This window comes from Elephantulus edwardii, unplaced genomic scaffold, assembly GCF_000299155.1.
Source record: "Elephantulus edwardii isolate Elephantulus edwardi_28Jun2011 unplaced genomic scaffold, EleEdw1.0 scaffold00005, whole genome shotgun sequence".
NCBI classification, from domain to species: Eukaryota; Metazoa; Chordata; class Mammalia; order Macroscelidea; family Macroscelididae; genus Elephantulus; species Elephantulus edwardii.
In genome coordinates this window covers 24,863,906-24,876,281 of record NW_006399755.1, presented here as the reverse complement: position 1 = coordinate 24,876,281, position 12,376 = coordinate 24,863,906, and the positions used below count along the sequence as shown (strand labels likewise).

Genomic DNA, 12,376 nt, shown 5'->3' with positions numbered 1-12,376 from the left:
AATGAACAGAATTTATGAGGAATTTTGTTGATAATATTCTAATTTGGATCTGTTAAACCACCCGATTAAAACTGGGTTACTCTGATTGCTCTCTAACATGAACATTAACCTAAACAGTATATGAGCTAGGAATTTCAAAGCACGTTGGAAAAAGCTCTCCACTTTATTGAATATACACTATGTTGTTGTTGTTTACCAACCCGTAGCAGACCCTCTCTCTAATTATTGCCTATAGTATAATGTTCAGCTTTATAGTATTACAGCAAAGATAATGCCTCTAGAAAATAGGAGACATTTAAAAATGAGCAAGAAAAGTATGAAGAATATGATGTTAATTTGGCTGTTATATACTTAATAAATATTGTGAGCATACCATAAAAGAATATTGAATATACATTATTATTTTTATTATATGGTTTATGTCTAGTTCTTTAAGATATCATTTTTATAGGAATAAATAACTTACATTTTCATGTGAGTCATCTCTCTGATATAGATGCAGAGAATTACAACGGAAAGAGTTATTTAGTCTTTTTCATGTTTTCCATAGGTATGTCATGTATATGCAAAATTTTTCTTTTCTTTGCTCATGTTATTCTTTTCAACTTATTGTTTTTCAGGTCCACTTCTTTGAAGTAAGATGAATTGTCAAAAATTCTGTTTGGTGGTATTGCTTTGTGGTAAGTTATTTGCCATTTTAATGTCTATTGAAGGTAGATATTTTACCCTTAAAAATACCCTTTCCTTTATTGGTTAAGAGAATTTCTCATTTTCATTTTGGAATTTTTCTCATCTAATGGAAACTCAACAACAACAAAAATATATGATTGTGACCCTGAAGATCTTTTGCTAGTCCTCAGGAAGCTGTGTGAAAATAAATTTTTCTCACTTTCCTGAACCAACTCAATAATGTATACTTTTAAAGAAATATTTATTGTACTAGACAAACACACGTACATAGTTCTGCAATTTGCTTTTTTTACACTTAAAAGCTTTCAATTTATCAAAGTAGCCATCTTTTAAAAAATTCTTTTAGGTGGAAGTTTTTATATTAGTTTAGCATGTAACAATATATACTTATTTTGTTTCCTGACTTTGTTTGCAATTCCCTCAACGTAACAAGCTTCTTTATCTTTCTCCTTGGGTTCCCTGTTTCCATTCATTCACTTTTCTATGACAGCTATTTTTGTTAGTATTTATTAATTTACTTGTTTCATGGCTGTATTACAATGTTCTTTAGCTGCTCCACAGGAGAAAGATGAAAGATCTCCTCCTATGGGATTTTCAGTGTCTGAAAAATCTTTGGAGGTTTAGCTATGCATTAGTTCTTACTTGATGACAGGTTTTTTGTTTTGTAACTGTATCTTAAATTAGTGGTATAGTTGACCAAATTATCTTTATAGACATTTCTTTTTCTCTAATAAGCAATATTGCTTGAAAATTCATTTTTCTTTTTTTTGTATTTGGTTGAATATTACAGTAGGTTAATTTCGGAAGTACAGTATCTATGTTGTGTACATATACGTAAAAGTTTTATAGAGATTATGAAATCTCTTCCACATACTTTTGTCTATTTTATAGTCTCAATTGTATTTCTGGAAAAGATTATTTATTGTCATTCCTTTACTTTCTGTGCCCTACCAGATGAGAATATATGGCATCTCTTTTCAATTTTCTTTATTTAACATTTATTGCAGTTAGGTCAGTTCACAAAGACTATCATCATCAATTTAAATTATACTTTAATATTATAAAACCCTGAAAATACAATGGGCTCAATACACAGTATCATAATAGGTGTACAAAAAGTTGAAGACATGAAGGATTTCACCTTACTTGGATCCACAATCAAAAACTATTTTAGTTGCACTGGAAAAATTGGCTGTCAAGGATCTCTAAAGTGCTAAAGAAGAAGGATGACAGTTAGAAGACTAAGGTGTGCCTCATCCAAGACATGGTATTTTCAGTTGCTTCTAGTGCTTTAGAAAGTTAGATTATGGATTAAGAAGACTGAAGAAGATTGATGCCTCTGAATATACCATGGGTAGTCAAAAGAATAAACAAACCTGTAAACAAAGAAGTACAACTAGAGTGTTCCTTAGAGATAAGAACGGTGGAACTTCATCTCATATACTTTGGGCATGGTATCAGGAAGGGTATACTTTGTGTGTGTTGTAGTATGTGTTGTCAAGAAAGGCCGGTCCTTGGAAAAAACCATTCTGGGAAACAGAGGGTCAGCAAAAGAGAGGAAGACCTTCAACAAGATGTATTGACACGATGATGGCAACAATGAGATGGAATGAGGTGGAGATTGTGTGGTTGGTACAGAAAAGGACACTATGTGGATCTGTTTTTCATAGACTTTGAGGCATAGTTGAGTTGATGGCACCTTAATTTTTCAGGGTTTGGATTCTTCAAGTCACTTGTAAAAAATATAGTGGAGAATCATTTGTCAAAAAGAATTAAGATAATTTAACCATCATAATATATTTATAAACTTGAATTTTAAAGACTGTGCACATGATTATATAATTATTAATTTTTTAATAATGATATTCTTTAATAAGTAGTAGAAATTTTCAATAAGAATTTTATTCTATGTATACTGTATTTTTGGAGAGTTAGTTCAGGATAGTCCTATGTGATGTTTTAGTATCTAGAAGATCATGGGTAGATTGAGAAGATCATCCACCTACACTGAAACTGACAGGCAAATATTTCTGAAATAATTTTGAAAAAGAAATCTTAACTCTGTGGAATTTTTAAGACTGTGGCCAGAAACTGAATTACTCTCATAGATTAGCTTTCAAGCAAACAGTAGGTAAGCTTATAAAGCGAACTATAATACCATGGGCTTTGAACTCCTTAGATCAATCAACCATAGAAGACCTAAGGGGCAGCATTTGCCCATGAACAAAGCTCAAAAAGTAGGAAGGGGCAGGAAAGAAGGGTAAATAGAAAGAAGACAATGACAAATGATGTTACATTGTGGGGATGGCAATCAATGTCACAAAACAAAATGTGTTTGAATTGTTGAATGGAAACCTAATTTGCTCTTCAATGTTTTACCAAAATAATAATAATAAAACATTAAAAATACATGCAATAGCATTTCACACAAAATAGTAGAAAATAGTCTTTTCATTTTAGTATTATTCTTTAAGAAGTAAGAAGGACTTTAAATTTGCTTATGTAATTGCTAACACTAGTATTTTTCATTTATACTGGAATTTAGTTAGAATAGCTACAGTTTTTTATTTGTTTTTAAATTTTTATTTTATATTGGTTTATTTACAAAGATAATATACGTTGCTTTTCACATTGAATCTTTCCCATATTTTCACCCCCTGTTCATAAAAAATAATTCCGTTTTTAAAAAGGAACACATTAACTATAATTTATTGTCATTAAGATGTTAATATAAGATATGAAATTGATGGGGAAAATAAGGTGAGAATTTGTAGAAAGGGATATCAGAAAGTTAATTTATTCCTATAAAACAAATGTACTATTTCAAGTATAACACCACCTTGTAAAGTGGAAGCACAGAGCTATGCTTTAGGCATCGTTTGGACACTTAGAAAGAGAGCAGTCACTACCAAGTACAATGTGAAAGCTCTGGTGCCATCGTTCACAGGGAGCTGTGATGCTAGAGCCTCTCTGGATGTTTGAATCCACCAGTTGGTCAGTGGTTGAAAGATGGGAGTTTCTGCTTATGTGATTTATAACTTCTGAAAACCTCCTGGTGGGTCATCTACAAATTGGAATTAACTACATAGAAATGAGTTAGAAGTGTTTCATTTTTGTTTTTAGTAAAACAGAATTAATTTTCATATAATTCCCATTTATAGCTTCACCAAAAAGATTGTTTTTGTCCTTTTAATGTGTTAATGGTCTATTTATGTAATAACTGTATTTAACTTGATCAGATATTTCCTAATTTTATTGAAAATTAACTATTTTCCATATTTTAAAAATTATTTCAACAGAGTGCATTTATGCAATAACTGCATTTAATTTGTCATATCCGAGTATTCCTTGGAGATTGAAGATGTCTTGCATGGCTCCAAACACTACCTATGACTTACCCTCGTCTCCTGAAGGAATGTCAAAGAACACTTCAAGTTTAAATGGAAATGACAAACCAATTGTTGAAGCCAATGTTAATTCCAGTGCTACCTACTTTTCTAATTTATCTCCCAAAACAATTTCACATTGCTGTTTTTGGAGTGAGCAAGATAAAAACTGCTCTATAAATGCAGATGGGAAAATGTTTCATTCAAGAGTAAATTCTTTAAATTTTCAACAAATTGGTAAGTACTTAATATTCTAAGCACTAGTTACTATATTCAAACTTATAGAATAGTGTTGTAATCTTTCAAAAATTATGTGAATAGTTTGTTAACAAATATCATCACTTTGTATTGACAATAAAAGTAGAGGCAATCATCTGATCATATCCCAAATAAAATTTTATAAAATACAGTGCATACTGTGCATAGTTAGTGTAGTCAGGAATGTTACATCTGGAAATCTAAACAGAATCATATCCAGTAGCACTGGAGAAGTTAAATAGGGCAGTCAGTTTAGGAATATAAAGAAACTTACAAGACTCCCTAAGTATAGCATGCTCAGTAGGGTTAATAGAGGTTTATCACCTTCAGCAGCAGTGCCATTTTGGACCTGATAATTCTTGGCTGTGAGAAACTGTCCTGAATATTTTAGGATGATTTAACAGTAGTTTTGGCTTCTACCCATGGGGTACTGGTAGTATTTTTCCCAGTTGTGACAATCAAATCTTATCCCAGATATTCTCGGGTGTTCCCTACCCTGGAAGGCTACAGCACTTCAAGTTGAGCATCACTGATTAGAAAAAAAGAAACATATCAGTAAGCTGCAAGCAGTAAGGAATAAGGATAAAACAGGAATAGGATAAATTCAGACTTCAAAACCACTTGGCAGTTATAATATCCAGTGTCCCTTATTGAACTTACAGCTATTTAATTTGACTATAAATAAAGTATTATTTTAAAGTATGAAAGAATTTTCCAACTTATTAATTGTTCGGTATCCTAAGAATGAACTTGAGAAGTTGAGGCCCTTGTTCTGGGCCTTGATATGTTAATCTTTTCTTTAGTTATGAAGGATGGAGTGGGAATGTGTGACCATGATGCAATAGGTTTTAATTTCAAGTAAAGATTAAGACTACTAGATAAATTTCTAAATGAATTTAATGTTTTATATCTAAAATTGCTTAGTTAATTGAAAGTTTATGAGGATTTAAATTTATTACTCTGCCAAGTACAGTTTGCTTTAGAGGACATTAATATGGTACTAAGTCTGTTTTTATTCTTCTTGTGTTTTGAATGACAAACCATCAATATCTCATCAGCATCATTAATTCTGATTTTCAGTCAAATTTTATCTCAGTTTTTAATGAAATAGGAAATAAGAAATTTAACTCTTTCATCTTTTGTATTTCACATCTGTCATATTAAATGGGAGCTCTGGTGGCCTATTGGAAATCTGTGCTCTAATCCCAAAGGCAGACAGTTGGATGCCACCAACCACTCTGTGGGAGAAGGATGGGCCTTCTCTTCCTTGGCAACTAACTATCTTTGAAAACCCTCCATAGGGTCAGCTATGGGTTAGTTCTGACTGGACAGTACATAAAAACATCATATAGTGCTAAGATTTTAAGACCTGTGTCATAGTTCAAATGTGAATCACTGTGCCTTTGCTACTAAAGCAGACACATAAAGGTCCTTTCAAAAGTGCTTGTACTTTGGCATATAAGCATTCTTTTTTCCTTCAAAAGTGAGAATGGCCTGAAATTTGATGTCTTTGGTCCTACTTAAGTGATTCAAGATAAAAAAAACCCACCCTAACCCAATTTATGAGCCAGTGATAGAATATATTTTCTTAAACTGTACTAGAAAAGAAAGAAACTGTGGGCATATGGGAATAAATGAGTTGGAAGGACTTATGCCACCAGCTAGAGACAGTTCTCTTTCTATCAGAATGGCCAGTGGACATGGTATTAGAACTTTGGTAAATTCAATTTAGCTCTTCCCTTTCACTGAGTTATTTAGAATGTTTTTCAGATATAGTGCAGCTTATTTTTAATTCAGGTGCAAACTGGAACATACAGTACTGGATGAAAAGGGACTTGGAATTATTTATCTGTTATATGGAGTCATCACTTCAGAATCCTTTCAAGACTAATGACCTTAAGATCCATGCTTTATATGTTCTGTAAGTATATAATAAATTAATTTGACTATATATAGTATACAAAGCTGCTTTGTTTTCATTTTGAAATTCCAGAACTTACACATGCAAAATTGAGTTATAAATCGTTTCCCATCCCTACATTTTCTTTTATTTCTATGTACATCTCTAGGGAGCAGTTTGTAGATTAATTTTGTATTAATATTGTCCTCCATTAGATTCTTTCTTACCTCCACCTATTAATTCAGGTAGCAGAATATTCCAGACATGGATGTGCTTTTGTTTTGAAATGGGACTTCAATAAAGGGACTCTAGACAATTGAGTAGAAAAGAAAACTTTTTAATTTGATTTATTTACCACACATTTTCCAGGTGGACATTTCAAATAACAGAAATTTATAATTCAAAAAGCTAATACATCATTTATTAGAGTCCCTGAGTGATATATATGGTTAAGTGTTCTACTACCTGGAAGGTTGGTGGTTCTACCTCATGTAGAGTTGCATTGAAAGATAAGTCTGATGGTTTGCTTCTAAAAGGCCATAGCCTTGAAAATGCTGTAAGGTACAGTTCTCTGAAACACATGGGGCATCATGAATCAGAATCGACTCCAAGGCAAGTGGTCTGGTTGTGATTTTAATATGTCATTCAGTTTTTCTAATAATTTCGTCATTATTCATACCTTTTCTATATACATTTTCATGCTATGAAATGATTTTTCATTTGTTCTTGTTGTTTCTGGAGAATGAGACTTGACTTCTTTAATTCTACAGTTGAGATACATTATGTGAGGTATAGTGTGCTAGAAACTCCTATGAAGAGTGAGAATTGTGATTTCTGCCTTTGAGGTGCTCCCAGAGACAAAGGTGCACCAAATTCAGGCCGTGCTCTTCCCAATTACTCCTTATGCTTCAGAGAATTGGACAGTGAATAAGGATGACAGAAGAAGAATCGATGCCTTTGGGTTGTGGTGCTGGAGAAGAGTCTTGAACATACCATGGACTACCAAGAAAACAAATCTGTCTATCTTGGAGAGGGTAAAACCAAATCTCTCCTTGGAGGCTAGGTTTTTGAAATTCCGTCTCACATACTTTGGGCACGTGGTCAGCAGAGACAAGACATCATGCTCAGAAGGGTGGAGGGACAGGGCAAGAGAGGAAGATCCGGATTATATGGATTGATACAGTAACTGGGACAGTGAGGCATGGTGTGTCAGAAATAGACTGGCTCAGGACAGGGAAGGGTTCAGAGCTGCTGTAAATAGGGATGTCCCAGGCAACTCAACAACAGGCAGCTAACAACAACAGCAGCATATAATATTGGTGGATTTTTATGTAAGTCTATTGTGTAGAGTCAACAAGACCTGATGGAGAGCAATTGTATTTAAAAGTCCATTGTTATTATATTTTGGAAGAACATTCTTTTAAGTGTTACATCACTCTTCTGTCAGTTTGCTATACTGAGGTAACCTGCGGTTGCTGTGATCCTGAACGTTGTGCCATTGGGGTGTTCAATGCCATAACGGTCACTTATGGTGGACAGTGTTTAGTGGAGCTCCCAGTTTAAGACAGCTTTGGAAGCAGGAGTGGCTCAGGAAACTGTGAACTTTGAAAACAATAATAATTATAGAAAAGCTTCATTCAGGTCTTTTGTTCTTAGTATTGCTATGAGTTGTGCTCCATTCAATGGCAATCATCATCATCAATAACAAGAAAAACAACAACAGTCTTTGATTGTTTTTCTCGTTGAGTAATGTGAGCGAGTTCTTCCATTTTGGTTTTCTAACTCCAGCTCTTTGCACAATTCATTACAGTACTTTGTCTTGCCTTCTAATGCTGCATTTCTGTTCCTTTTTTCTTCTCCTGTATTCATCTGTTCATCTGTGTTGCTTCTGCATTTCTTTCCATTGTTTTGGCCTCTATCCGTTCTAGTGCAATTTTCAGAGTCTTCTTCTGCCATACATTTTGATATTTTCATTCCTGTCTTTCCAATGACATGTTGCTTTCTTCGTAAATGATGTCCTTGATTTCATCCCATGTGTATGTTTTTGGCCTTTAATGTTCAGTAAATCTAATGTGGTCTTAAAATTGTTTTAAAAATTCCATTTAGATAGATTCAAGATTGAATTTTGGTTCTTATAGATACATTTCCCTTTTCTTCAGCTTAAATTTGAACTTGTACATGAGTATACCACTATAAGAAAGACAGGACAAATTATGTAATAATTTCTTGTATCATTCCTCCTCAGCTGTGCAGTGTGTCCTTGTGTGACTATACCACAGTTTCTCAGTTTATTCAATTGTGGTTTGACATTTGGACATCCCTGTTCTTGGGATAGTGAATAATGCTGCTATGAATATTGGTGTACATATCTCTGTTTGTATTTCAGTCCTAATTTTCTTGAGGTGTATTCCAAGCAGTGGAATACTAGGGTCATATGGAATGTTTATGTTCAGCTTTTTGAGGAAATGCCTAACTGCCTTCCAGAGTGGTTTTACTAGTTTACAATCCCACCAACAATGTGTGAGTGTTCTTAGCTCTCTCCATCCTCTCCAACATTTATTGCTTGCTCTATTGTTAAACTTTGACACTGCTACAGGGATGAGATGGTATCTCATTGTGATTTGATTTCCATCTCTTTTATTTTCAGTGATTTTGAGCATTTTTTCATGTGTCTATTGGCCATCTGGATGTCTTCCTCTCTGAAAGGTCTTTCCATGTCTTTTGCCTATTTTGTAGTTTTGTTATTGGTCTTTTTTTTTCCTTTTTTCTGGAGGCCCAGAAGTAGTAGGCTGTAAACTTTTGTTATAAGACCCTTATCTGAGATGGAATTGCTAAATGTTTTTTCTAGTCAGTAGGTTTTCTTTTCATCCTGACAGGAAAAGGTCTTGATGAACACAGGGATTTAATCTTTAGACGCTCCCATTCATCATTTTTATCTTTTCTGGTTGTTTATTTCTGGCTTTATTTTCCAGCATTTTTATACTATGGATTAAACCTTTTAAGTTGCTCCTACTTAACCTTTTATAATCTGTATGGTTTTGAGATTTACCCCTAGGTCTCTTATCCAAGTTGATTTTATTTTTGCACAGGGATAGAGGTATGAATCCTGCTTCAGCTTGCTGCATGTAGCAGCCCAGTTTTGCCCACACCATTTGGTGAAGAGGCTGCCATTTCCCTATGTGATAGGTTTTGTTACCTTGACAAATATCAGTTGGCCATAAATAATTGGATTAATATCTAGGTTCTCTATTCTGTTCCATTGGTCTATATGCCTGTTGTTGTACTAGTATCATACTGTTTTGGTTATTAAAGTTGTGTAGTAGGTTTTGAGTTACTCCGTAACTTGGGAGGGACTGGAGAGGATTATGCTGAGTGCACAAACTCTGTCACATAAAGTCAAGTACCATATAAAAATCATTACTTTAGAAATAGATAACTAATAAAATGTCTATGAGGATCCAAGGTTGGGAGAATAGGAGCAGAGAGGTGAAGATGGGTGGGGCAGAAATCATAAGGTTGTACAATCCGATAGATAGAGAGTGGGATGGGTAAAAGAAATGGGAAAGATCCAGCAGGGATCTGGAAAGACAGGGCATTGGTGGACATAGTTCAATGTTGATTAATTTTACAGAGTAAAATTAATCAGAATGATTATATGAAACAGTGTGAATGAAGGATAACATGAAACACAATGTATATGGAGTTCTTTTTAAACCTATTAAAAAATTACAAATGTTTGTTAACTCTTTGCTCTTATTTTTCTACTATAGATCGGAGGTGATAGAAGATTTATCTCTACTCCTACAAAAAAGTAGTTTTACAACTGTTCAGTGCACCTGCAGTACTCATCAATGTTGTGAATGTCATATACCTGTGTCAGCATCCAACCTCAACTCTACGTATCTTATGCATTTGGAAATCACAGCTGGTGGAGTAATTTTTCAGTCACCTCCAATTTCAGTTCAGCCCATAAATATTAGTAAGTTCTGCATTCAAAATAATAGATATAAACAATAACGACACAAACAGGTTAAAAACTGTTTAGAAACATTTATGTTAACTTACTTAATTTGACCAATCAAGTATGAGGATAACTTTAGTCCTAAGAAGTATTATGAATAGCTTCTACAGCACTTTAACAGTAGCATAGATATCTCTGCAACAATAATAGAAACAATTTTATGTTTTGAAAGCAGTTTAATTTTTTAAAATCTTGAGTCTGTTTAATGGATAAGATTATACTGTCTATATATTTAAGAAAAAATCAATAACATAATTTGAATATATTCCTTCAATAGCTGTTTGTTAGAGTCTTTTGTATTTCAAGCATTCTTTTTTTAATTAGTTTTAATGAATTTTACAGAGACTTTGGATTTCCATTTATTCATTGTTGTACTTTTCTCTCTGCCTGTCCCTCCTCCCAATTCGCTCTTCTCTTTGAAAAGTAAATGTAAAATTCTTTCAATGTTATACAATCCCTCTACCCAAGTTCACTCCACTGCTGTGCAGCCTTCATTCTGGACTACTGTCATGACAATAATACCTAATCATATATCCCTTTTAAACAATTCTATCCCTCATCTGTTTAAATCCCATTCAATACATCATTTATCCCCTTTCTCAGTTTCTCCCCAATCCCTATGTCCTCTTTTATAATAGTGGCATTATGCAGCATTTATCGTTTTGTGATGGAGATATTTCACTCAACATAATTTCCTCCTGGGTCACCCATTTTGTATAATATTTCATGAGTTCCTTGTTTTTCATTGCACCATAGTATTCGATTGTGTGAATATACCAGAGCTTCTTTACCCATTCATTTGTTGATGGGTACTTGGGTTTGTTCCAACTCTTTGCTACTGTGAGCAAAGCAACAATAAACATTGTGCATATATCTGCTTTTAGGAGGTTGAGAAACAATGACAAATGAGTAAAGTTCCTGCAGGGACAATAATGGACAGAGAAAAGCAATAGGAGAAAAAGAAATGATTTATAAACATGAGCATTAGAAAAATTAAACAACAGCTAATGCTTCTAATACCTCTCCCTAGTACAGATATTCACAAAATTTTTTTTGATCAACTTGAATATATCATTGAATAGATATTTTTCTTTTTTGGTAATATCTTTGCATGGTTTCGGTTTTAGGGTTATGCTTGCTTCGTAGAATGTCTCTGGGAGTGTTCCTTTTTTCTATATATATTTTTTTAGATACTTTAAGGAGAATTGATGGTAGATATTCTCAGAATGTTTGGTAGAAATCATCCTGAAACCTTATGGAAAAGGACTTTTTTTATCAGGGAGACTTTTTATGACCTGGTCAATTTCTCCTTTCGTGATGGATCTGTTTAAGTGTTCTACATCTGACTGTGTCACTCTGGATAGGGCATGAGTTTCAAGAAATTTGTCCATTTCCTCTAAGTTTTCAAATTTATCAAAATATAGCTTTTCTTAATATTCTTATAGTTTTCTTTTCCTCTGCATCTGTTCTGATATCACCTTTATCATTAATTAATAGTTACTAATGTCTTTCTTTTTTCTTTTGTTAAGTTTGCTGCTAGTTTGTTAATTTTGTTGAACTTTTCCAAAAACCAGCTCCTGTTTTTGTTGATAGTTTTAATTGTTTTTCTACTTTCTATCTTGTTGATTTCAGCTCTTGTTCTTATCATTTCCTTTCTTCTGGAAGCTGTGGTGTTAGATTGTTGTTTATTTTTCTAGTTGATGAAGGTGTTGAGTTAGATCCTTAACTTTGCTTCTTTCTTCATTTTTCATGTGTTTGTCTATTGCTACATACTAACTGGCCCCTGAGGACTGCCTTAGCATGGTGTTATTTAATTTTCATATTGGTGGTTTTATAAGCTTTATCCTCTTGTGGTTAATTTCTAGTTTTATGGCATTGTGGTCTGAGAAGATATTTTGCATAGTTTCAATGTTTTTTAATTTGTTGAGACTTTCTTTGTGCCCTAATATGTAATCAGTTCTGAAAAATGCGTCATGTGCACTTGAGAATCAAGTGAATGGACTTTTAGTTGGGTTCAGTACCCTGATACAAACACAAGGTCCAGTTAGCTGAATGTATAATTTAGATCTTCTGCATCCTTGTTAAATTTCTTTTTAAAAAATTTTTTTAAATTAAATTTTA

General features: G+C 33.4%; 1 protein-coding gene across 1 annotated transcript in view; it reads left to right on the top strand.

Annotated features, from left to right (window-relative positions):
• The first annotated feature begins 640 nt into the window (after positions 1 to 640).
• LOC102852821 (leptin receptor-like) overlaps positions 641 to 12,376 on the top strand; it is a 72,239-nt gene continuing 60,503 nt past the window's right edge. The window contains exons 1-4 of the mRNA XM_006879840.1: positions 641 to 680; positions 3,990 to 4,313; positions 6,132 to 6,255; positions 10,005 to 10,213. Of these exons, the coding sequence (XP_006879902.1) occupies positions 641 to 680; positions 3,990 to 4,313; positions 6,132 to 6,255; positions 10,005 to 10,213 (697 nt within the window). The remainder of the gene's footprint in view (positions 681 to 3,989; positions 4,314 to 6,131; positions 6,256 to 10,004; positions 10,214 to 12,376) is intronic.